General features: G+C 46.1%; 1 protein-coding gene across 6 annotated transcripts in view; it reads right to left on the reverse strand.

Annotated features, from left to right (window-relative positions):
- MCTP1 (multiple C2 and transmembrane domain containing 1) overlaps positions 1 to 26,877 on the reverse strand; it is a 1,122,980-nt gene that overhangs the window by 715,516 nt on the left and 380,587 nt on the right. For all 6 annotated transcript variants that reach the window (XM_082247658.1, XM_082247657.1, XM_082247659.1 and 3 more), the window contains exon 2: positions 19,934 to 20,048. In XM_082247658.1, coding sequence (XP_082103784.1) covers positions 19,934 to 20,048 — 115 coding nt within the window. The remainder of the gene's footprint in view (positions 1 to 19,933; positions 20,049 to 26,877) is intronic.

Here is a 26,877-nt window from a genome sequence, read left to right on the forward strand (position 1 = left end):
AGTTATTTATTGTGTATTCACTTTTGCACCAATTTATTGACTGTTTATTTGATCAGTCTCCTGTACTGGTTGGTATTGTTCCATAGGCCAACCATATTTTGTATCTACCACTAAGATTTTGTTGAGCTTAGGTGACAGACCTCTGTTCTGCACTGTTCACATTATTTTGCTCTTTCAGCTTAATCATTCATTTAATTAAGAAGTTCACATCAGTTTAGCGCACCTGCTCTTACACTTCACCACAACACTATTCACTTTTGATCTAAGGTTGCAGCTTCACTATATTAAATCCAGCGCACTTCATTCAGCTACATATAACCATGCATTAACTGAGATTCAAATTATTTTTTAAGTATTTACGTTTAGCGAAATTTGTTTTAGCCCCTATAAATTGTCCTACTGGGATTCAACTTTTTAAGGGGATCAGGTCATACCTTTTCCAAAGTACAAATTTTTTGTTTACCTCATGATGCCCACTGAAGCACTGGAGCCTCCATATAAGGCAAATTAATATATTTTAACTAAATTGTAGGAAAACTGCACTTGGTACTCAGCAGAAAACAAAAATCAAAAACTCCCACAGCTGCACTCACAAAAAAACTCATAATACCAGTACTGAACCCAATTAAAATGAATACAAATGTTGTGCTGTGTTAATTAATTAAACGTGTCTTAGTTATATGTATCCCAATACAAAGGATCATAATATTATTAAAAACAATTGTGATATGTGTACCAACATCATACAACCAATTACAATTGAAAAAATGAAAATTCAGAGGGTGACACAGCTATTCCAAAATGACACAAAAAAATATTAATAAATCAATAAACATAGATCCTGATAGAAGTCCACCACCTATATGCAAAAGTCCAAATTAAACAAATAGTTCTGTGCAGTAGAGTTCCACCACCATTGCAAATCTTGTATTCTGTTTCCACTTGTGAATGACAATAAGCAGCCTTGTAAATTCAACACCACCACCAATTGAAGCCTCTTACCAAGTGATAAGACCTTCACTTACAGGTGTTTTTTTAACAGCATGCTGTCAGTAATCATCTATTTATAGCCTGGGAACCATATGGGATATCACAGCAACAGTTTGTTCAATGGCACTTCAGAGACACCAGAGTACATCAGCAGGAATTCACTGTTTGCACTTCTGCTCCACAATGTACGTTAAGCCATGTAGGAAATAAGCAAGCATTCCATAGTGCAACCTGCAGATTTATTGTAATAAGTATTTGTGCATCTACTTACATTCAGTGGGTACGGAAAGTATTCAGACCCCCTTAAATTTTTCACTTTTTGTTATATTGCAGCCATTTGCTAAAATCATTTAAGTTCATTCTTCTTCCTCATGAATGTACACACAGCTCCCCATATTGACGGAAAAACACAGAATTGTTGACATTGTTGCAGATTTATTAAAAAAGAAAAACTGAAATATCACATGGTCCTAAGTATTCAGACCCTTTGCTGTGACACTCATATATTTAACTCAGGTGCTTTCCATTTCTTCTGATCATCCTTGAGATGGTTCTACACCTTCATTTGAGTCCAGCTGTGTTTGATTATACTGATTGGACTTGATTAGGAAAGCCACACACCTGTCTATATAAGACCTTCCAGATCACAATGCATGTCAGAGCAAATGAGAATCATGAGGTTAAAGGAACTGCCTGAAGAGCTCAGAGACAGAATTGTGGCAAGGCACAGATCTGGCCAAGGTTACAAAAAGATTTCTGCTGCACTTAAGGTTCCTAAGAGCACAGTGGCCTCCATAATCCTCAAATGGAAGACGTTTGGGACGACCAGAACCCTTCCTAGAGCTGGCCGTCCGGCCAAACTGAGCTATCGGGGGAGAAGAGCCTTGGTGAGAGAGGTAAAGAAGAACCCAAAGATCACTGTGGCTGAGCTCCAGAGATGCAGTCAGGAGATGGGAGAAAGTTGTAGAAAGTCAACCATCACTGCAGCCCTCCACCATTCAGGGCTTTATGGCAGAGTGGCCCGATGGAAGCCTCTCCTCAGTGTAAGACACATGAAAGCCCGCATGGAGTTTGCTAAAAAACACCTGAAGGACTCCAAGATGGTGAGAAATAAGATTCTCTGGTCTGATGAGACCAAAATAGAACTTTTTGGCCTTAATTCTAAGCGGTATGTGTGGAGAAAACCAGGCACTGCTCATCACCTGTCTAATACAGTCCCAACAGTGAAGCATGGTGGTGGCAGCATCATGCTGTGGGGGTGTTTTTCAGCTGCAGGGACAGGACGACTGGTTGCAATCGAGGGAAAGATGAATGCGGCCAAGTACAGGGATATCCTGGACAAAAACCTTCTCCAGAGTGCTCTGGACCTCAGACTGGGCCGAAGGTTTACCTTCCAACAAGACAATGACCCTAAGCACACAGCTAAAATAACGAAGGAGTGGCTTCACAACAACTCCATGACTGTTCTTGAATGGCCCAGCCAGAGCCCTGACTTAAACCCAATTGAGCATCTCTGGAGCGACCTAAAAATGGTTGTCCACCAATGTTTACCATCCAACCTGACAGAAGAGCCTTGGTGAGAGAGGTAAAGAAGAACCCAAAGATCCCTGTGGCTGAGCTCCAGAGATGCAGTCAGGAGATGGGAGAAAGTTGTAGAAAGTCAACCATCACTGCAGCCCTCCACCATTCGGGGCTTTATGGCAGATTGGCCCGATGGAAGCCTCTCCTCAGTGTAAGACACATGAAAGCCCGCATGGAGTTTGCTAAAAAACACCTGAAGGACTCCAAGATGGTGAGAAATAAGATTCTCTGGTCTGATGAGACCAAAATAGAACTTTTTGGCCTTAATTCTAAGCGGTATGTGTGGAGAAAACCAGGCACTGCTCATCACCTGTCCAATACAGTCCCAACAGTGAAGCATGGTGGTGGCAGCATCATGCTGTGGGGGTGTTTTTCAGCTGCAGGGACAGGACGACTGGTTGCAATCGAGGGAAAGATGAATGCGGCCAAGTACAGGGATATCCTGGACAAAAACCTTCTCCAGAGTGCTCTGGACCTCAGACTGGGCCGAAGGTTTACCTTCCAACAAGACAATGACCCTAAGCACACAGCTAAAATAACGAAGGAGTGGCTTCACAACTCCGTGACTGTTCTTGAATGGCCCCAGCCCTGACTTAAACCCAATTGAGCATCTCTGGAGAGACCTAAAAATGGTTGTCCACCAACGTTTACCATCCAACCTGACAGAACTGGAGAGGATCTGCAAGGAGGAATGGCAGAGGATCCCCAAATCCAGGTGTGAAAGACTTGTTGCATCTTTCCCAAAAAGACTCCTGGCTGTATTAGATCAAAAGGGGGCTTCTACTAAATACTGAGCAAAGGGTCTGAATACTTAGGACCATGTGATATTTCAGTTTTTCTTTTTTAATAAATCTGCAACAATGTCAACAATTCTGTGTTTTTCTGTCAGTATGGGGTGCTATGTGTACATTCATGAGGAAGAAGAATGAACTTAAATGATTTTAGCAAATGGATGCAATATAACAAAGAGTGAAAAATTTAAGGGGGTCTGAATACTTTCCGTACCCACTGTAGGTATATGGAGAAATCACTTCTAGCTCCAGCTGGTGTAATGACATCAGCACAAGCTTTGCCCCCAATGCATTTCAACCAATAAACTGTTCTCATATATTAGTATGAAAGTCTTAATGGTAATGCGCATGTATCTTCGATACTGTGTGAATAAAGGTAGCACTGCTTTTTGGAGTGTAACCGAGCACAAATATATATAAGAACCCTACTAAATGGTAGATAAATTTTGGAAAGATTTATCCACATCAGGTATATAGACATGATTTTTAGACAGAGCTATCAAATATACAGAATACATTTCTCCATCATGGTTGGCCTGTAAAATGATTATCACATCTGCTGAAATATCAGATGATTAAAAAGCAGCTTGACGAATGAAAGCCGTATTTCATAACTTCCAAAGAAAGCATTAAAGCTACTGCTCTTTCTGTACATAATACCAACATACTACCTAGAATTCGCATCAGTTCCTGCCCTGGTGCAGCTAACTATGTAGGACACACTGATGCTCTAGGGCACCTTTGCTATCATCCTAGTACCACAATGTTTAGGACTTTTGAAGGAACACATGTAAAAAACTCATGAAAACCTGCAAATTTTACACATTTCATACAGATGTCCCAACTGCCACTGCAGCACTATATTGTACAAATGAAAAGAAACTCTTTTGATATTTACCAAATCATTGTTCTATGATAGCTATGAAACAGCCGCAGGTTTTGAAATGTGTTGTTCCTAAAAACCGCCGCAGGTTTTGAAATGTGTTGTTCCTAAAAACCGCCGCAGGTTTTGAAATGTGTTGTTCCTAAAAACCTTCACAATGGGAAAATACAGCAAATACAAAATGACATACTTTTCAACTGTCTTGATTCACGAAACATCAATGAGATAAACAAAACTGGTGACATTTTCCCCAAGCATTGCCATACATGACATATGTATAGGTTTAAGAAAGTGGGATGAGTTTTCAGTAGATATAAATCTTAAATCTTTAATGGGAAAGCTGTCTCCCATTTTTACCTGGCTATGTGCCACTGTTTGCTTTTTTTTTTTAGTTTTTCATTTACAGCTTTGAAAAGTTGGTAAAAGACCCTTACCGAGTGATGTATTTTTTTCTGAGCCTCTAAAGAATTAAAAGATGGTGCTATTCATTAAATACGCACAAATATTTATCAAAACTATAGTTTCAATAAATATGTAAAGGAATAAAAAAAAGTTTCAAGCCCCCCCCCCCCCTCCCCACTTTTCCTTATGGGATTGTGGAGGCGGCAGTTTTTTTACGTTTTCCTAAAAGGTTTTATGAGGTACTTGTTCCCTGATAGGTCAGTGGAGTCAGGTGACTCTGGGAATATTCCGGAATCTGGGAAAGGTGACCCAGGATTGGTCTATTGGGTCACCTGTCCCTCAGAAGATTCTGGAATTCCTGGAATTGCCTATAAAAAGGGTTTCTGGGCTCAGGTGTTTGCCAGTCTGAAGAAGGATTTTCCAGGTCAGCTCCTCGCCCCCCCCATCCCTCGTCGCGGCTTGTTATGTGGTGGGACTCCCTTTCTATAGGAATAAGAAAAGGGGGGGGGGGATAATTGATAACCTTTGTTTTAAGTAAAGGATTTTAGGCTCGAGCCGTAGTGGCTGGGCCGTGTTTGAAGTATTCAGTATTTTAAGGTGAAATTAATAAAGTATTCAGTAGTATGTTTAAATGGTAATTTTGGTTAAAACCATGATTTATCCAAATAAGTAGTAGTGTGTTTTTATTTAATAATTAAATAGCCTGCCTCCTATAATACCCATGAACCAAAATCATATTAGCGCACACAAACACAACTTCCAAAATTCTTACTAAATCTGAAAGATAAAACTGTTTTCAGTTAAAAAATACCAAATATTTGTACATTTTAAATTGTGTTTTTCTGCGCAAAGGTGAAAATTGAAGAAACTGTAAATAAGCAACTTAATCAAATAACCCTAAGCCTTTACGGTGGTACTGAACAATTCACAGTGCAGTGAAATGTAGTGCCATTATTTTAAATGGCATGCCTAATCACCTTGCCAGCACACCTCAACACATGTGCGTTTTGACTCACACTGAAAAGATGGGAACCACTGAAAAATGCACTGTGGATTGCACCATATTCCAAATGAACAGACTACTATAACACAATGCACATTAATGCAAAACCAACTGCACACATTAGATAGATTCATAGTTAAAATATTGTGATTTTGATTCACCCCCCCCCCCCCCCCCACACTATCTTAATTCAGCATTTCCTCGATTCATATAGAGCAGAGCTGTTCTCTGCTCCCTCACGTCTGTCAAAAAAAAGAGCCTCCAGCAAATGTATAAATATATATCTTTTCGTTCTTTTAGATCAAAGGAATGAACTTCAGTCAGTGAATAAAGGTAGTTTAACCACTTAAAGTGGTTGCTAAGCCACTTACATAAAACCACGCCATCCCCTCTGTAATATAACAATAGGTGTCCCTGTGCCTGTGTTAAGAAAAAAAATATGCCAATCTGTACCTAAATCAGAGCGGCTCCGGGCACTCAGCTGACTCCTCGGCTCTCTTACCTGCCCGGCTGACAGCTCCAGTGGGCAGGGCCGAGCACTGCCAATGACCTCAGCCGGGGAGGAGAGGGAGAGAGGAGAGCCGAGCGGTCACGTGATCACTGGGAGCTACTCAGATATAGGTACAGATCAGCATATCTTTTCTATAACACAGGCACAGGGACACCTATTGTTATAGGGGGAGGGTGATTTTTAATTAAATATAAGAGCAGCAGGAGGGGAGGGGGCGGGCATTGACACAAGCAGGCAGGGAGGGGAGGGGAGGGGTTAGGAGGACAGAGCGGGGCTGCGGATGATGGAGGCACATGAACTGACAACTGTGTCAGGGCTCTGCAGCCATTATATACCGTGGTCAGTTTACAGAGGGGAGGGTAGAAACTGGCAAGATCAGCCAGGTTTTTTAGGTGATACGGTGAGTCAAATTACACAGCACAAGCACTGTGCTGTAAAATATGCTTCAAGGGAACAGGATCTGTTTTCTTTTTTTTTTCTTCTTGGTAACAAATGCTTTAAAGACCAGGCCTTTTTCCGACACTTGCTGCTTACAAGGTAAAATCAGTATTCTTTGCTAGAAAATTTATTAAAACCCCCAATTATATATATCTATCTATATATATATATATATATATATATATATATATATATATATATATATATATATATATATTTTAGCAGAGACCCTCGAGAATAAAATGGCGGTCGTTGCAATAATTTATGCAACACTGTATTTGTGCAGCGGTCTTTCAAATGCAATTTTTTGGAAAAAAATACATTTTAATGAATTTGAAAAAAACAAAACAATAAAGTTGGACCAATTTTTTTGTATAATGTGAAAGATGATGTTACGTGGAGAATTGTGATCTTTTTTATAAGCAAAAAAATAATGATTCTCATTTCATCCAGAATCGTGCAGCTCTAATAGACACTGGGTGAAATTTACTGAAACAGGTGCACTCAGAATCCGTTGCAGCTGCGCATGGTAGCCAATCGGCTTCTAACTTTAGCTTGTTCAATTAGGCTTTGACAATACGACCTGGAAGCTGATTGGATTCTATGCAAAGCTGCACCAGATTTTGCACTCTCCAGCTTTAGTAAATAACCCCCACTGTCACTTTCAATGAGGCGGAATGGTAGATCATGCCATGATATACAGTATCTCAAAATTGAGTACACCCCTCACTATTTTGTAAATATTTTATTATACCTTTTCATGTGACAATACTGAAGAAATGACACTTTGCTACAATGTAAAGTAGTTAGTGTACAGTTTGTATAACAGTGTAAATTTGCTGTCCCCTCAAAATAATTCAACACACAGCCATTAATGTCTAGACCTCTGGCAACAGAAGTGAGTACAGCCCTAAGTGCAAATGTCCAAATTGGGCCCAGAGTGTCAATATTTTGTGTGGCCCCATTATTTTCCAGCACTGCCTTAACCCACTTGGGCATGAAGTTCACCAGAGCTTCACAGGTTGCCACTGGAGTCCTCTTACACTCCTCCATGACAACATCAGAGAGCTGGTGGGTGTTAGAGACCTTGCGCTCCTCCACATTCTGTTTGAGGATTTCGGTCTGGAGACATGCTTGGCCAGTCCATCACCTTTACCCTCAGCTTGTTTAGCAAGGCAGTGGTCGTCTTGGAGGTGTGTTGGGGTCATTATCCTGTTGGAATACTGCCCTGCCGCCCAGTCTCCAAAGGGAGGGGATCATGCTCTGCTTCAGTATGTCACAGTACATGTTGGCATTCATGGTTCCCCCAATGAACAGTAGCTCCCCAGTGCCGGCAGCACTCATGCAGCCCCAGACCATGACACTCCCACCACCATGCTTGACTGTAGGCAAGACACACTTGTCTTTGTACTCCTCACCAGGTTGCTGTCCCACACGTTTGACACCATCTGAACCAAATAAGTTTATCTTGGTCTCATCAGACCACAGGGCGTGGTTTCAGTAATCCATGTCCCTAGTCTACTTGTCTTTAGCAAACTGTTTGCGGGCTTTCTTGTGCATCATCTTTAGAAGAGGCTTCCTTCTGGGACGACAGCCGCACAGACCAATTTGATGCAGTGTGCGGCGTATGGTCTGAGCACTGATAGGCTGACCCCCACCCCTTCAACCTCTGCAGCAATGCTGGCAGCACCCATTCATCTATTTCCCAAAGACAACCTCTGGATATGACGCTGAGCATGTGCACTCAACTTCTTTGGTCGACCATGGCGAGGTCTGTTCTGAGTGGAACCTGTCTTGTTTAACCGCTGTATGGTCTTGCCACCATGCTGCAGCTCAGTTTCAGGGTCTTGGCAATCTTCTTATAGCCTAGGCCATCTTTATGTAAAGCAACAATTCTTTTTTTCAGATCCTCAGAGAGTTCTTTGCCATGAGGTGCCATGTTGAACTTCCAGTGACCAGTATGAGAGAGTGAGAGCGATAACACCAAATTTAACACACCTGCTCTTCATTTACACCTGAGACATTGTAACACTAACGAGTCACATGACACTGTGGAGGGAAAATGGCTAATTGGGCCCAATTTTGACTTTTTTTACTTAGGGATGTACTCACTTTTGTTGCCAGCGATTTAGACATTAATGGCTGTGTGTTGAGTTATTTTGAGGATACAGACAATTTACACTGTTATACAAGCTGTACACTCACTACATTACATTGTAACAAAGTGTCATTTCTTCAGTGTTGTTACATGAAAAGATATAATAAAATATTTACAAAAATGTGAGGGGTGTACTCACTTTTGTGAGATACTGTAAGTTGAAACAACCACTTATAGTCTGCATCAGAGGCCCGTGTAGCAGGGTTGGGAGAGTGAGGAAGTTTGTTATCTGTCACTTCATAACAGAAAGCACCAGGTATCAATTGCAGTATTAACTTCCTCACATCCGCGCTACAGCCTATATACGGCTGCAGCGCGGACTTGAATTTTCGGGTGGCCGTTTTTAAATGGCCTCCCAGAAAGACTCTCCCCGCGCGCTCCCGCGAGCGCGCATCGGGGAGAATCTGTGTCGGCCGTGTCCCTTGGACACAGCCGATCACAGATCGTGGTGAATGGCCAATCACAGCGGCCATTCACCACGTGATCAAGCCGTCCAATGAGAGATGATCTCATATGTAAACATATGAGATCATCTCTCATCGCCGGCGCTCCTTCCTCACACAGAGCCTGCGTGTGAGGAAGGAGGGGGAGCCGTCAGCCGCCGGGGACACACAGCAGTGTAATCAGGGCACTGATCACCAGTGCCCTGATTACTAAAGGTAAAAAAATAAACAAATTGCCCCCCCATCAGTGCCCACAGTGCCCGCCATCAGTGCCCCCCATCAATGCCCACAATCAGTGCCCATAGTGCTGCCAGTCAGTGCACATCAGTGCCTGCTCATCTAGGCACTGATGAGCACTGACTGGCAGCACTATGGGCACTAAGTGTGGGCACTGATGGTGCTGCCCATTAGTGCTCATCAGTGCCGCCCATCAGTGCTCAGCAGTGCCACCCGTCAGTGTCAATCAGTGCCGCCTATCAGTGCCACCCGTCAGTGCCGCCTCTCAGTGCCCAGCAGTGCCGCCTATCAGTGCTCATCAGTGCCGCCTATCAGTGCCGCCTTTCAATGCCGCCTATCAGTGCTCATCAGTGCGGCATATTAGTACCTCCTCATCAGTGCCCATAAGTGCCACCTCATCAGTGCCCATAAGTGCCACCTCATCAGTGCCCATCAGTGCAGCCTATCAGTGCCGCCTCATCAGCGCACATCAGTGAAGGAGAAAAATTTATTTTTAAATGTACTCGCAGAAAATAAGAAAAACTTTTTCTTTTTTTTTCAAAATTTTCTGTCTTTATTCTTTTTTTTTGTAAAAAATAAAAAACCCAGAGATAATTAAATACCACCAAAAGAAAGCTCTATTTGTGTGAAAAAAATGATAAAAATTTCATATGGGTACAGTGTAGCATGACCGCGCAATTGTCAGTCAAAGTGTGACAGCACTGAAAGCTGAAAATTGGCCTGGATGGGAAGGGTGTTTAAGTGCACAGAAGGCAAGAGGTTAAATATACTGAAAAATACTTTTAACCACTTTAAGACTGAGCTTTTTTTTTTTTACACTTTTTGTTTACAAGTTAAAATCTGTATTTCTCTATCGCTCATTGACAGACGTAGTCTTCTTGATTCTCAAGAGCTGGGTTATGTTGTCTCCGCAGGAGTAGGACTAGGCAGAAAGACAAAACGTTCTGGCTCCACCTTAGGGGCAGTCCCTGAGGGTATATCCTCCCTCTCTCTGCTACAGGGAATCAGTTTTTTTCTGTCTAGTCAGGAGTAAGGACCTAAGTTCCTTGCTGGGATCTTTTGGTCCTGGCAAGACTTTTTTCTTTAAGAAAAAGACATTTTTTAGGTAGTTTTCTCCAGTGTTTTTTCCTGTGAGATCTTCAAGCAAAAATGCCGGACTGGGCGACACTTGTGGTCACCCCAGCCGGCCTACGAGCGCGCGCAGACCATGGCATTGCGCTTGGTCGGCCGCGACACATTCAAGTAAGTATGCGGGGCCGGGCGACGGGCTGGATGTTGAGATCCAGTGGTCACCCCGGTTTCTGCCTACGAGCGCGTGCAGACCAGAGCTCCGCGCTGGGTCGGCCGCGACGGAGTCCCAGTGGAGGGACTGACCTTGCGAGTTAAAAGTCTCGCTTGGACGCCAGGAACCAGAGAGTCGAGGCGTCCGGAGTGGTCCACAAACCCCCACCCCGGTGGAGAGGGTATTGTGAAGAGAGGGTGCCTGTCGGTTCGGTATGGTGAGTAAACGTTCCCTTTTTTCCTCGTTATGAGGCAGTATGTATTATGGGCCCCTCCATATATGGTCAGTATATATCTGATACTTACAAGTCCCCCTTGTAATACAGCATGTGTTTTGTGGGAAGTGGACTTGGTTTAAGAGCTAACACTCTACCCAGCAGACTGTAACATTACAGCTGACATAGGAGGTATAATCCTACCTTATGTGTAGTATATCTTCTGTAGATCCATATATCGCCTCTTAGCAGAGATGCAGGTGGATGTGCTGGGAAAACGATTTCGGCGGTCCGCCGCCATTTTGCCGTAGACCAAATGCATGTATGTCCTCAGGTCACGCCGGCCGCCATGTTTTTGGAGTCTTATGTCTCTTCTATGGGGGCGGCCATGTTTTGTGAGCCCAGCTACCTCGTGGAGAGCTGGGAACGCCGGAAGGCGTACACAGGGGGCGGAGCCACGTCCTTCTACCCGGGAAAAAGCAAACAGCTCCTTCCAGTCTGTGTAAGACAGACGCTGACTGCAGTTGGTTGGAAACTGCACTGCATCGGTTGGTGAGCCTTGGGGGTCCCTCTCTCTCTCTGTGGGATCGAGAAGCAGGTACTCTGAGGGGCGCTATTGCGCTAGGGGGAGACACACAAAAAAAAAAAAAAAAAAAGTTTTTTTGTTTTGCTGGCAAAGGTGTCCTGAATTAACATGGACCCTGCCACTCATGTATCTCCTCCGGATCCCCTCGAGGGGTCTGCGGGATCCTCCAGCACCCCATTGACAATTGAATCATTGTCAGCTATTATGGAAACTTTTGTGTCCCGGGTGGAAGTGGCTTGTCAGGGACAGGGCGCAAGAAAGCGACCCCCGCCTAACCCCATATTATCTGAAACCTCGGATTCAGACTCTGAGCCCATTTCTGCAGTTGCAGGTACTTCATCTGGGATTGGTGTCTCGGGTCCTGTCTCTTCAGACAGTGAGGAGGATGTTTCGGCATCCGCCATAGCCCGAGAGGAAGCGTTGGTAAACGCACTCATTGTATCTGTTCAAGAGACTTTAAGGTTACAGGGTATTCCATCGGAAATAGCTGAAACTGAAATCCCTTTTGGGACTAAAAAACGCATCAAAGTGGCGAAGGTTTTTCCATTGCCCAAATGTTTTGGCAATCCAATCGAAGAAGAATGGCGTCTGCCAAAACGCACTTTTACTATTTCTAAACGCATTGACAGGCGTTATCCGTTTGAGGAAACCCTTATTAAGAAATGGACAGAACCACCTGTGGTGGATTCACCAATTGCTAGATTGAATAAAGCCACGGTTATTCCTTTAGAAGACGCTCCGTCTTTTAAAGATCCAGTGGATCGCAAGATAGAAGCTATGTCTCGCACCATGTTTTCCTTGATTGGATCAGCTTTCAGACCTATAATAGCTATTGGTCTGGTTTCGCAGGCTGTAACTGAATGGACCAAGTGGTTACGCCGGGACTTAGAAGAGGTCCCTCAGGCGGTATCAGATTTGTTGGAACAAATGATACAGGGGTTACAGTTTGTGTGTGATGCGGCGTTAGACGCCACTCCATTATTGGCGCGAGCATCAGTCTCAGCAGTGGTTCTCAGGCGTACACTGTGGCTAAAAGGTTGGTTAGCCGACCAAGGTTCCAAAAAAGCATTGGCTAATATCTCCTTTTCAGGAGAGCGTCTATTTGGAGCCAACTTAGATGAGATCATTAAAGATCTCACGGGTGGAAAGAGCACCTTTTTACCGCAAAATTTTAAAGGTAGAGGAACTCGTCAAAGACGAGGGCCTTCTTTTTCTGCTCACAAGAGGTTTTTTCGTCCCGCGGGTGTAAAAACTAAGTCCTCCAAAGCTCCTGCAGGAGGCAAAAGCCCGCCCCCTCCAGACCTGAAGATAAACCATCCAAAGCCTGAAGGTGCGCCCCCACCCATAACTGGGGTGGGGGGACGTCTTCGCCGGTTCCCGGATCCATGGCTTTCCAGAATCCCGGACAAATGGGTTTGCGAAGTCATAAGGTCAGGGTACAAGATCGAGTTTCGATCTCTCCCACCGGCGCGATTCTTCCCTTCCAATATCCGACTATCCTCAGATCGTTTAGAAGATCTGCGGAGAGCAGTCACAGATTTACTACAATAAGGAGTGGTAGTCCACGTTCCTTGGACAGAACGGTTTCAAGGGTTTTATTCAAACCTATTTACAATACCCAGGAAAGAGGGCAAAGTGCGTCCAATTCTGGACTTAAGAGCACTCAATTCTTTTGTCAACATAAGAAGATTCAGAATGGAGTCCATTCGCACGGTAGCAGCCTTCCTGCATCCAGGGGATGTCCTAGCGTCCATAGACATCAAGGACGCCTATCTTCACATTCCCATTTTCGCAGGACATCAGCGGTTTCTACGCTTTTCCGTAGAAGAGAACCACTATCAGTTTGTGGCGTTACCTTTCGGTCTCGCCACGGCTCCGCGGGTCTTCACAAAGGTGTTGGCCCCAATGTTGGCACTTCTGCGCCAAAGAGGCATATCGATCCTTGGTTACCTAGACGATCTTCTGCTTCATGCAGAGTCTCCTCAGACCTTGCTACAAAACATAGAAATTACTATGATTTCTTTACAGGAATTCGGGTGGCTGGTGAACCAGCAAAAGTCATTTCTGGTTCCCACCCAGAGGCTCGAATATCTGGGTCTAATTCTAGACACAGTCAGGACAAGAGTTATTCTTCCGGTAGGGAAACTCCGAAAGATTCAATCAGCAGTCCAGTTGTTACTGTCCAACAGCTGGTCTTCCCTTCGGACTTGCATGAGGGTTCTGGGGTTGATGGTGGCTTCGTTCGAAGCAGTCCCATTTGCCCAGTCCCATACCCGAATTCTTCAGCAAGAGATTCTTCTCAGATGGAATCGGAATCCGGAATCCCTGGACAATCAGATCCGATTGAGCAAACAGACCAGAGAGTCACTGGTCTGGTGGCTTCGGTCTCCGATGCTCAGCCAGGGAAAGTCATTTCTGCCAATATATTGGACGATAGTGACCACGGATGCCAGTCTATCCGGATGGGGAGGAATTCTCGGTCAGTTATCTGTCCAGGGACTTTGGTCCCCGGAAGAATCCAGGTTACCGATAAATGTATTGGAACTGAGAGCGATCAGACTTTGTCTGATTCACTGGACCGAGCAGCTCCAGGGCAGCCCGGTTCGGATCCAGTCGGACAATGCCACGGCCGTGGCTTATGTCAATCACCAGGGGGGCACCAAGAGTGTCCGAGCGGCCAAAGAAGTGGCTTGCATTCTTCGCTGAGCGGAACGATTTGTTCCAGCAATCTCTGCGGTGTTCATTCCGGGGGTGGAGAATTGGCAGGCAGATTATCTCAGCCGTCAGACCCTGGATCAGGGGGAATGGTCCCTCCATCCAGACGTTTTTCACCAGTTGTGCCTACGGTGGGGCACCCCGGATGTGGATCTGTTGGCATCACGATTCAACAGGAAAGTTCAGAGATTCGTGGCTCGCTCCCGCGATCCTCTAGCAGAAACCGCAGACGCACTGATCGCCCCGTGGGGGCAATACCAGCTAATATATGCCTTCCCTCCTCTCGCGTTACTGCCAAGACTTCTTCGCAGGATAGAGGAGGAAGGAATTCCAGTAATCCTGGTAGCTCCGGACTGGCCTCGTCGAGCTTGGTACGCCGACAAGGTCAGACTGGTGGCGGACGTCCCGTGGAGACTTCCTCTCAGGGAGGATCTACTGTCTCAGGGACCGATCTTCCATCCTGCTTTACGATCGCTGGCTTTAACGGCCTGGCTATTGAGACCCAGGTGCTGAAGGACAAAGGTTTGTCAGCTTCAGTTATTCCTACTCTAGTTGAAGCAAGGAAAGCGACTTCCAGAAAGATTTATCATCGCACATGGAAGTCCTACATTGCATGGTGTGAACCTTTGGGGTTCCGTCCTCGGTCTTATTCGATTAGTCGAATATTGGCTTTTCTGCAACAAGGGGTTGAGCAGAAACTGGCCTTGAGTACTATCAAGGGTCAGGTCTCAGCATTAGCCATCTTCTTTCAGAAGCCTTTGGCTACTCATTCCTTGGTGCGGAATTTCATCCAGGGGGTGCGACATCTGGCTCCGCCAGTGCACGCGCCGTTACCCCCCTGGGATCTTAATTTAGTGTTGTCGGTTCTTCAGAAACCTCCCTTTGAAGATATTAGGGAGATTCCTCTACCTACGTTGTCCCAGAAGGTGGCCTTCTTGGTGGCTATTACTTCTGCACGCAGGGTGTCAGAACTGGCCGCATTATCTTGTCGTTCCCCATATCTGGTGGTTCATAGAGATAAGGTGGTTCTTCGTCCGAATCCATCCTTCCTACCAAAAGTGGTTTCAGAATTTCATCTGAATGAAGAAATTGTATTACCTTCCCTGTGTCCTAAGCCCAGTCATCCTCGGGAGTTTGCTTTACACTCCTTGGATGTGGTCCGGGCGATCAGGGTATACTTGAAAACGACAGACTCGTTTCGCAAGACGGATTCACTTTTTGTGATCCCAGATGGACCCAAAAAGGGGTTGCCAGCATCTGCCGCGACCATTTCCAGATGGATCAGACAGACGGTAGTACAGGCTTATTCTATTAAGGGTCGGGAGCCCCCGTTCCCTGTTAAGGCGCACTCCACTCGGGCACTTAGTGCGTCATGGGCCTTTCGCCATCAGGCGTCAGTGGTCCAGGTGTGCAAGGCGGCTACCTGGTCGTCGGTGCATACCTTTACTAAACATTATAAAGTTGATGTAATGGCATCGTCTGATGCCTCGTTTGGCCGCAAGGTTTTGCAGGCCGCAATTTGAGGAGACCAGTGGTCTACCTCGAGGGTTTTTCCGTTGGAAAATTTTTTCTTTAGTCTCATTCTTTGTTTATAATGAGCCTTTAAAACTTCTAGTTTGGCACCGGTTGGGCCTTCTAGATTGGATTTGATTTGTCAATCCCACCCCTTATTTGTGGCACTGCTTCTGGATGTCCCAGCTCTTGAGAATCAAGAAGACTACGTCTGTCAATGAGCGATAGAGAAAAATGGATTTTTGTAAGATCTTACCGTAAAATCCTTTTCTCTTAAGCTCATTGACAGACGTAGTACCCGCCCCTCTATCATTGAGTTGGGTTGGGTTAAATTCTCTGTACTGCTTTAAAACAGAACTGATTCCCTGTAGCAGAGAGAGGGAGGATATACCCTCAGGGACTGCCCCTAAGGTGGAGCCAGAACGTTTTGTCTTTCTGCCTAGTCCTACTCCTGCGGAGACAACATAACCCAGCTCTTGAGAATCAAGAAGACTACGTCTGTCAATGAGCTTAAGAGAAAAGGATTTTACGGTAAGATCTTACAAAAATCCATTTTTTTTGCTAGAAAACTACTTAAAACCCCCAAACATTATGTATATTTTTTTAGCAAAGACTCTGGAGAATAAAATGGCAGTCATTGCAATATTTTTTGTCACGTGGTATTTGCGCAGCGGTCTTTCAAACGCCATTTTTTGGAAAAATTACAAAAAATCACATTTCTCTGCATTAAAAAAATAAATAAACAGTAAAGTTAGCCCATTTTTTTTTGTATATTGTGAAAGATGATGTCACGCCGAGTAAATAGATACCCAAAATGTTACGGTTTAAAATCGCGTACACCCGCAGAATGGCGACAAACTACGGACAATAAAAATCTCGATAGGTGACGCTTTAAAATTTTATAACGGTTAACAGTTTAGCGTAGAGTGTATCTCTTTTTTTTTTAATTATTGCTCAAGCTCTGGCAATCGCTGCGATACCTCACATGTGTGGTTTGAACAGCATTTTAATGTGCGGCGTGACTTCAGTATATGTTTTCTTTCGTGCGCGAGCTTACGGTGACGGGGGCGGCTACATTTTTTTTCCTATTTATTTTTTTTAATTTTAACACAGGTTTTTTTAAAAAAAAAAAAAATCTGATCAATTTTATTAAAGAGTACCTGTTACTGCATAATACTGTCACAAGGGATGTTTACATTGCTTGTGACAGCAATATGCCGTGACAGGTACTCTTTATGGAAGGATCGCGGATCTAAAAGACCCTATACCCCTGCACTACACTTCCATGTATTCAAAACACCGAAAACTGCATTTTTGAATACACTCACTTTTTAAAACTGCCGCCTTTAGCAGCCGATTAACCCGGATGTGACGTCATGGACTCTGCCTCCAGGTTGCGTCATTGGAGACCTGATCAAAGCCGCATCAGGCTTAGATTGGGACTCCATCCGGCTGGCGAACGTGCTGGCTGGGTGCTCGGGTCTCCCGGTGGGACGGGAGACCCCGGGCAGAGCCGCGGAAGGTGGCGGGAGGGGGGGGTGATGTTTCCTTCCGCTCACCGGGGCAACGATCGAGCGGCTCCCGAGCCGAATCGGTCATTGCCACCGGAAAGCCGACTGCCGGCTCTAAAAAATGGTACCAGGATGATGCCTCTAGCTAGAGACATCTTCCCGGTACAACCATGCAAATTCAGCCGACATAGGTCTACATGGCTGGTCGTAAAATGGTTAAAAGTACATTATTATGTTAAAGCAGACTTTAGTTATTGGGTTTATATCAGTTTAAAAATTGCATTTATATTTAATATTAAAATACAGAGACATACAGTATGCAGTACAGTGAGTGGTAAAAAAGATAATTATTGGCACAAATCTTCCTTTCAAAATCCTCAAAGCTCTATAACGTTACACAGCTGATTCTATATAGTAAAGCCCTGACCAAAGCTGAGAAAAGTGTAAGCATTAACATGGTCTCTGCAAAGTGATAAGTGAATGTTCCTATTACTTTATAACAATGTACTCTTGTTCTAGTAAATTGTCAGTGATAATCCTTAAGTATTTATCTGGCATGCTTTTACTGCAGATAAAAGGTGATGAAGATTTAAGTGATCATATTGCAGAGTCAGCATGACAGCCAAGTAATGCTTTTGTTGCCAGCTAGAGAACAATGCTAATGGTAACTTACAAAAGTTTATTTTATTTGGCAATTTTATATTTCCCTTCCCTTAAAGCGGAACTTTAGCCATAATGTTTTATTGCTTGTTTTTTGTTTGTTTGGAAATAGTGAGGAAGGGTAAAATTGTATACGCTATATTATTATTTTCCCCCACGAAAGTGGAGTTACCCTTTAAGCACCTCTTTGCATGAAATGCATTAACAGCTGCTCAAGTTTCTGTGCAGTTTATCCCATCTTGGAGAAATAAAGGACTTTTATTAGAATCAAGTCAGCAGTGTGCAGCCACATTCTACTTTTCCTGCACCTACACTAGGAAACTAGAACGGGAGGTCAGCATCCATTGGGGGCATAGAAGTTGATTTACTAAAGGCTCATATGCTGTTCACTTACACTTTATAAAGAATAGCCAATCACGTGCAAGAAAAAAAAATGTTTTTTGCTTGCAAATGACTACACGATAGAACTTCACATGATTTAGTTAATTAAAGGAAAATTCTCTTGCAAAGCAAACAGCCTATTGGCCATAAGTAAATTAACCCCACAGATCGCAAAGGATAAACGTAGTGTCCCCCGACATTTTGCTGAGGCCCACCAGGGGTCCACTGTTGGTCTCACTGTGTGGGTCATCGAACATATGCCCAGGACCCTCACTAGGGCCAAACGGTTCAAGAGGTTATGTGCCAGGGAAACGTATTGGATCTATTCCCTGGACGCCCTTTCACCTGGCGGCCTCAATGAGGGCATTGAAATTGCTACTATTATGTGAGTCCTCCTTATTTACATCCTCTCTCTCTTTTTTTCCTATAAACTGTTAAAGGATTCTTTAGTGTATAAAAACCATATGTGGTGCTGTGTGCGTGTATGTATTTGCATGTCTATGCATTCACATATGCGGATATGATCTACATATACGACATGTTTTATGTATATGGATATATTGACATATTCTCATATACGTTCATTTTCACATATATTATTCTTATAATTTTCACATATTAATTACCATTATCATCGTAGTTATTGTCCCTTTCATTTTCATTGTCTATTGTTCATCTTTTATTATTTATTTACTATTTTTTATTTATCATTTTTTATTACTATTATTTTTCAATTTTTCATTTTTTCATATTCTATTTTATTTTTATTTTTATTTATTTTTATCTTTATTTTTATTTTTATTTTTAATTAAACTCTTATTTTTATTTCTATTTTCTCATTATTATTTTTATTTTTATTTTTACTTTTCTATTATCTTGTTCGTAACATACATTTTTTTCATATCCCATTCTTCATTTATTATGTTACACTTATTTATTTTCCAAAGAACAATCACTTCCGCATTAATTTTCCCTCCTCCTCCGATTGATATTTATGGCTAGTATTCTGTTCCATTCCGATTTCTGCTGCTGTGAAGAAGGAGCGCGGCTGCCTGCCCCACGGCAGCACACACGCTCGGAAACGTGTCGCTTCCTTGTGATGTCATCCATATGCTACTGCTGACCAAGCCTAGTTTTCAACCCAAGGACGCTTCCGCTCTAGCTTCGCCGCTGCTGCCGGCTGCGGTGAAGAGGAGACCAGTCCCCGAGGGATGGCAGCATGGACTGGATGACTTCTCCCTCACTGATCGATCTTGGAATTTCCCAGGAGGGTTCATGATAGTTGCCTTTTTGACACGCACAGATGTGAGTGCATAATTTTACTAAATAAATGTGTTTTTACAGTCCGCACTTAGAGGCGCCTCTCTCTCTTTTTTGTCTTCGCAACAAATCAAGAGTGGGGAAGGTTGGTACAAAACCTGTAAAGTGTTCACTGCCAGCTAGGTCCCCCTTATGGAGATTCCCCCCGTTCCATTATATTCATTTATACTCCCCAATTTCCTCAAAGGGGCACACAAGAATAAAGTCCTGACAAATGTCTTAACATTTGCCCCAAATTATTTAATTAAATGTTTTGGTTGGAATTCTACTTTAAAAATATATTTTACTGATTAATATGGAAATTTGGTACAATACCTCCTCGATCCCGAGCTGCTAAGTTATTTCCTCTTTTTAAAGTTACATCCAATAAGAACATCCCGAGATTAGGGAGTGAAACTTCTGCATTACTGTTCACCACATTGTTGATTTTCTGAAAACAAGAAAAGGAAAGAATGTTAATCTGTTGCATTTTTAAATTATGATTGTTTTATTTAAGCATAGGAAATAACAATATATTCATATTTTTGAAAATAGTTAAAAAGGAACAGATTTAAAGTGAAATCTAAAACCATTTTGAAATGCTTTAACATATCAATAGTGTTTAGTACCCTTTACATCATGGACATCATCAGAATGGGTGTAAATACCTTGATATTAATATTTTTAGGTCAGTCACATGATCATTATCCACTTGTTCTGTAGCCAAAATGCAACATGGGGGGGGGGGGGGGGGCAGAGCATGTTCTTTGTGTGTGACATTACTACAATGTGTGTTGTTGTCTTTTGCCCAGGTCCGCACAGAGTCAATTTGTGTTCTGGCGATCATGTGATTAATTAAAAAAAAAAAAAAACTATAAATAAAATAACAAAAAGGAATAGAAACAATGCTTTCTTGCTTTTATTAGCAACCAGTATTAAAAATCTACAATACTCTTTATAATGATTTCAGTGCTTGGGGCACAGATTATGCATATTAACAGTTAGAGCAGTGGCGGCCGGCCCACAAGGGGCGCCCGTCTCATTGGTGCCTATGGGGGTGGGGTTTTCCACCCGCAGAGGCGCCGATAGACGGCCTTCTGGGGCGTAGCTGTAGCGCAGAACTCTGCGCTACACCACCCCCCTTTTGGCGTCCGCCGCATTGGTGCCGATGGGGGGTGGGGTTTTCCACCAGCAGAGGCGCCAATTGGCGGCCTTCTGGGGCGTAACTGTAGCGCAGAGCAATGCGCTACACCACCCCCTTTTGTGATGTCTTGGATCATGATTGGTCCAGACTCCAGCCTGGACCAATCATGATTCAGGACATCCATGGTGACCTCGTTGGGGGCAGTGCCGGTGCGTGCATGAGTCACTCACCGTCACCGCCCGGTCACTTTCCCGCCGTAGCCCGCCGAAGAAGAGGAGTCGCGAGGAGGGGAGAAGCCGCCGCCGGGAGCCGAGCAGAAGAGGACGGACGTCGGAGTCGCGAGGAGGGGAGAAGCCGCCGCCGGGAGCCGAGCCGTCGCCAGGTAAGTGCCTATTCCATCACCTGTGCCATGCCTATTCCACCACCTGCGCCATGCCTGTACCATCTGTGCCATGCCTATTCCACCACCTGCGCCATGCCTGTACCATCTGTGCCATGCCTATTCCATCACCTGTGCCATGCCTATTCCACCACCTGCGCCATGCCTGTACCATCTGTGCCATGCCTATTCCACCACCTGCGCCATGCCTGTACCATCTGTGCCATGCCTATTCCATCACCTGTGCCATGCCTGTGCCATGCCTATTCCATCACCTGTGCCATGCCTATTCCACCACCTGCGCCATGCCTGTACCATCTGTGCCATGCCTATTCCACCACCTGCGCCATGCCTGTACCTTCTGTGCCATGCCTATTCCATCACCTGTGCCATGCCTATACCATCATCTGTGCCATGCCTATTCCACCACCTGCACCATGCCTGTACCATCTGTGCCATGCCTATTCCACCACCTGCGCCATGCCTGTACCATCTGTGCCATGCCTATTCCATCACCTGTGCCATGCCTGTGCCATGCCTATTCCACCACCTGCGCCATGCCTGTACCATCTGTGCCATGCCTATTCCACCACCTGCGCCATGCCTGTACCATCTGTGGCATGCCTATTCCACCACCTGCACCATGCCTCTGCCATGCCTATTCCACCACCTGCGCCATGCCTGTACCATCTGTGCCATGCCTATTCCACCACCTGCGCCATGCCTGTACCATCTGTGCCATGCCTATTCCACCACCTGCGCCATGCCTGTACCATCTGCGCCATGCTTATTCCATCACCTGTGCCATGCCTATTCCACCACCTGCGCCATGCCTGTACCATCTGTGCCATGCCTATTCCACCACCTGCGCCATGCCTGTGCCATGCCTATTCCACCACCTGCGCCATGCCTGTACCATCTGTGCCATGCCTATTCCATCACCTGTGCCATGCCTGTGCCATGCCTATTCCACCACCTGCGCCATGCCTGTACCATCTGTGCCATGCCTATTCCACCACCTGCGCCATGCCTGTACCATCTGTGCCATGCCTATTCCATCACCTGTGCCATGCCTATTCCACCACCTGCGCCATGCCTGTACCATCTGTGCCATGCCTATTCCATCACCTGTGCCATGCCTGTGCCATGCCTATTCCACCACCTGCGCCATGCCTGTACCATCTGTGCCATGCCTATTCCACCACCTGCGCCATGCCTGTACCATCTGTGCCATGCCTATTCCACCACCTGCGCCATGCCTGTACCATCTGTGCCATGCCTATTCCATCACCTGTGCCATGCCTGTGCCATGCCTATTCCACCACCTGCGCCATGCCTGTACCATCTGTGCCATGCCTATTCCACCACCTGCGCCATGCCTGTGCCATGCCTATTCCACCACCTGCGCCATGCCTGTACCATCTGTGCCATGCCTATTCCATCACCTGTGCCATGCCTGTGCCATGCCTATTCCACCACCTGCGCCATGCCTGTACCATCTGTGCCATGCCTATTCCACCACCTGCGCCATGCCTGTGCCATGCCTATTCCACCACCTGCGCCATGCCTGTACCATCTGTGCCATGCCTATTCCACCACCTGCGCCATGCCTGTACCATCTGTACCATGCCTATTCCACCACCTGCGCCATGCCTGTGCCATGCCTATTCCACCACCTGCGCCATGCCTGTACCATCTGTGCCATGCCTATTCCACCACCTGAGCCATGCCTGTACCATCTGTGCCATGCCTATTCCACCACCTGCGCCATGCCTGTACCATCTGTGCCATGCCTATTCCATCACCTGTGCCATGCCTGTGCCATGCCTATTCCACCACCTGCGCCATGCCTGTACCATCTGTGCCATGCCTATTCCACCACCTGCGCCATGCCTGTACCATCTGTGCCATGCCTATTCCACCACCTGCGCCATGCCTGTACCATCTGTGCCATGCCTATTCCACCACCTGTGCCATGACCTTACCATCACCTGTGCCATGCCTATACCATCTGTGCCATGCCTATTCCATCACCTGTGCCATGCCTGTACCATCACCTGTGCAATACCTGTACCATCACCTGTGCCATGCCTATTCCACCACCTGCGCCATGCCTATTCCACCACCTGTGCCATGACCTTACCATCACCTGTGCCATGCCTATTCCATCACCTGTGCCATGCCTATTCCATCACCTGTGCCATGCCTGTACCATCACCTGTGCCATGCCTATTCCACCACCGGCGCCATGCCTATTCCACCACCTGTGCCATGACCTTACCATCACCTGTGTCATGCCTATTCCATCACCTGTGCCATGCCTGTACCATCTGTGCCATGCCTATTCCATCACCTGTGCCATGCCTATTCCATCACCTGTGCCATGCCTGTACCATCTGTGCCATGCCTATTCCACCACCTGCGCCATGCCTATTCCACCACCTGTGCCATGACCTTACCATCACCTGTGTCATGCCTATTCCATCACCTGTGCCATGCCTGTACCATCTGTGCCATGCCTATTCCATCACCTGCGCCATGCCTGTACCATCTGTGCCATGCCTATTCCACCACCTGTGCCATGCCTGTACCATCTGTGCCATGCCTATTCCATCACCTGTGCCATGCCTATACCATCTGTGCCATGCCTATCCCATCACCTGTGCCATGCCTATACCATCTGTGCCATGCCTATTCCATCACCTGTGCCATGCCTGTACCATCTGTGCCCTGCCTATACCATCACCTGTGCCATGCCTGTACCATCACCTGTGCCATGCCTGTACCATCTGTGCCATGCCTATTCCATCACCTGTGCCATGCCTATACCATCTGTGCCATGCCTATTCCATCACCTGTGCCATGCCTGTACCATCACCTGTGCAATGCCTGTACCATCACCTGTGCCATGCCTATACCATCACCTGTGCCATGCCTATACCATCACCTGTGCCATGCCTATTCCATCACCTGTGCCATGCCTATTCCATCACCTGTGCCATGCCTGTATCATCTGTGCCATGCCTATTCCATCACCTGTGCAATGCCTATTCCATCAGCTGTGCCATGCCTATACCATCACCTGTGCAATGCCTGTACCATCACCTGTGCAATGCCTATTCCATCACCTGTGCCATGCCTATACCATCACCTGTGCCATGCCTATACCATCACCTGTGCCATGCCTATACCATCACCTGTGCCATGCCTATACCATCACCTGTGCCATGCCTATTCCATCACCTGTGCCATGCCTGTACCATCTGTGCCATGCCTATTCCATCACCTGCGCCATGCCTGTACCATCTGTGCCATGCCTATTCCATCACCTGTGCCATGCCTATACCATCTGTGCCATGCCTATTCCACCACCTGTGCCATGCCTATACCATCTGTGCCATGCCTATTCCACCACCTGTGCCATGCCTATACCATCATCTGTGCCATGCCTATTCCATCACCTGTGCCATGCCTATACCATCTGTGCCATGCCTATTCCATCACCTGTGCCATGCCTGTACCATCTGTGCCATGCCTATTCCATCACCTGCGCCATGCCTGTACCATCTGTGCCATGCCTATTCCATCACCTGTGCCATGCCTATACCATCTGTGCCATGCCTATTCCACCACCTGTGCCATGCCTATACCATCTGTGCCATGCCTATTCCACCACCTGTGCCATGCCTATGCCATCATCTGTGCCATGCCTATTCCATCACCTGTGCCATGCCTATACCATCTGTGCCATGCCTATTCCATTACCTGTGCCATGACCTTACCATCACCTGTGCCATGCCTGTACCATCTGTGCCATGCCTATTCCATCACCTGTGCCATGCCTATACCATCTGTGCCATGCCTATTCCATCACCTGTGCCATGCCTGTACCATCTGTTCCCTGCCTATACCATCACCTGTGCCATGCCTGTACCATCACCTGTGCCATGCCTGTACCATTTGTGCCATGCCTATTCCATCACCTGTGCCATGCCTATACCATCTGTGCCATGCCTATTCCATCACCTGTGCCATGCCTGTACCATCACCTGTGCAATGCCTGTACCATCACCTGTGCAATGCCTATTCCATCACCTGTGCCATGCCTATACCATCTGTGCCATGCCTATTCCATCACCTGTGCAATGCCTGTACCATCACCTGTGCCATGCCTATACCATCACCTGTGCCATGCCTATACCATCACCTGTGCCATGCCTATTCCATCACCTGTGCCATGCCTATTCCATCACCTGTGCCATGCCTGTATCATCTGTGCCATGCCTATTCCATCACCTGTGCAATGCCTATTCCATCAGCTGTGCCATCCCTTTACCATCACCTGTGCAATGCCTGTACCATCACCTGTGCAATACCTATTCCATCACCTGTGCCATGCCTGTACCATCACCTGTGCCATGCCTGTACCATCTGTACCATGCCTATTCCATCACCTGTGCCATGCCTATACCATCTGTGCCATGCCTATTCCATCACCTGTGCCATGCCTGTACCATCTGTGCCCTGCCTATACCATCACCTGTGCCATGCCTGTACCATCACCTGTGCCATGCCTGTACCATCTGCGCCATGCCTATTCCATCACCTGTGCCATGCCTATACCATCTGTGCCATGCCTATTCCATCACCTGTGCCATGCCTGTACCATCACCTGTGCCATGCCTATACCATCACCTGTGCCATGCCTATACCATCACCTGTGCCATGCCTATTCCATCACCTGTGCCATGCCTGTACCATCTGTGCCATGCCTATTCCATCACCTGCGCCATGCCTGTACCATCTGTGCCATGCCTATTCCATCACCTGTGCCATGCCTATACCATCTGTGCCATGCCTATTCCACCACCTGTGCCATGCCTATACCATCTGTGCCATGCCTATTCCACCACCTGTGCCATGCCTATACCATCATCTGTGCCATGCCTATTCCATCACCTGTGCCATGCCTATACCATCTGTGCCATGCCTATTCCATCACCTGTGCCATGCCTGTACCATCTGTGCCATGCCTATTCCATCACCTGCGCCATGCCTGTACCATCTGTGCCATGCCTATTCCATCACCTGTGCCATGCCTATACCATCTGTGCCATGCCTATTCCACCACCTGTGCCATGCCTATACCATCTGTGCCATGCCTATTCCACCACCTGTGCCATGCCTATGCCATCATCTGTGCCATGCCTATTCCATCACCTGTGCCATGCCTATACCATCTGTGCCATGCCTATTCCATTACCTGTGCCATGACCTTACCATCACCTGTGCCATGCCTGTACCATCTGTGCCATGCCTATTCCATCACCTGTGCCATGCCTATACCATCTGTGCCATGCCTATTCCATCACCTGTGCCATGCCTGTACCATCTGTTCCCTGCCTATACCATCACCTGTGCCATGCCTGTACCATCACCTGTGCCATGCCTGTACCATTTGTGCCATGCCTATTCCATCACCTGTGCCATGCCTATACCATCTGTGCCATGCCTATTCCATCACCTGTGCCATGCCTGTACCATCACCTGTGCAATGCCTGTACCATCACCTGTGCAATGCCTATTCCATCACCTGTGCCATGCCTATACCATCATCTGTGCAATGCCTGTACCATCACCTGTGCAATGCCTATTCCATCACCTGTGCCATGCCTATACCATCATCTGTGCAATGCCTGTACCATCACCTGTGCAATGCCTATACCATCACCTGTGCCATGCCTATTCCATCACCTG

The sequence above is a fragment of the Pelophylax lessonae genome (genome assembly GCF_965119305.1).
Source record: "Pelophylax lessonae genome assembly, chromosome: 1".
Classification (NCBI taxonomy): domain Eukaryota; kingdom Metazoa; phylum Chordata; class Amphibia; order Anura; family Ranidae; genus Pelophylax; species Pelophylax lessonae.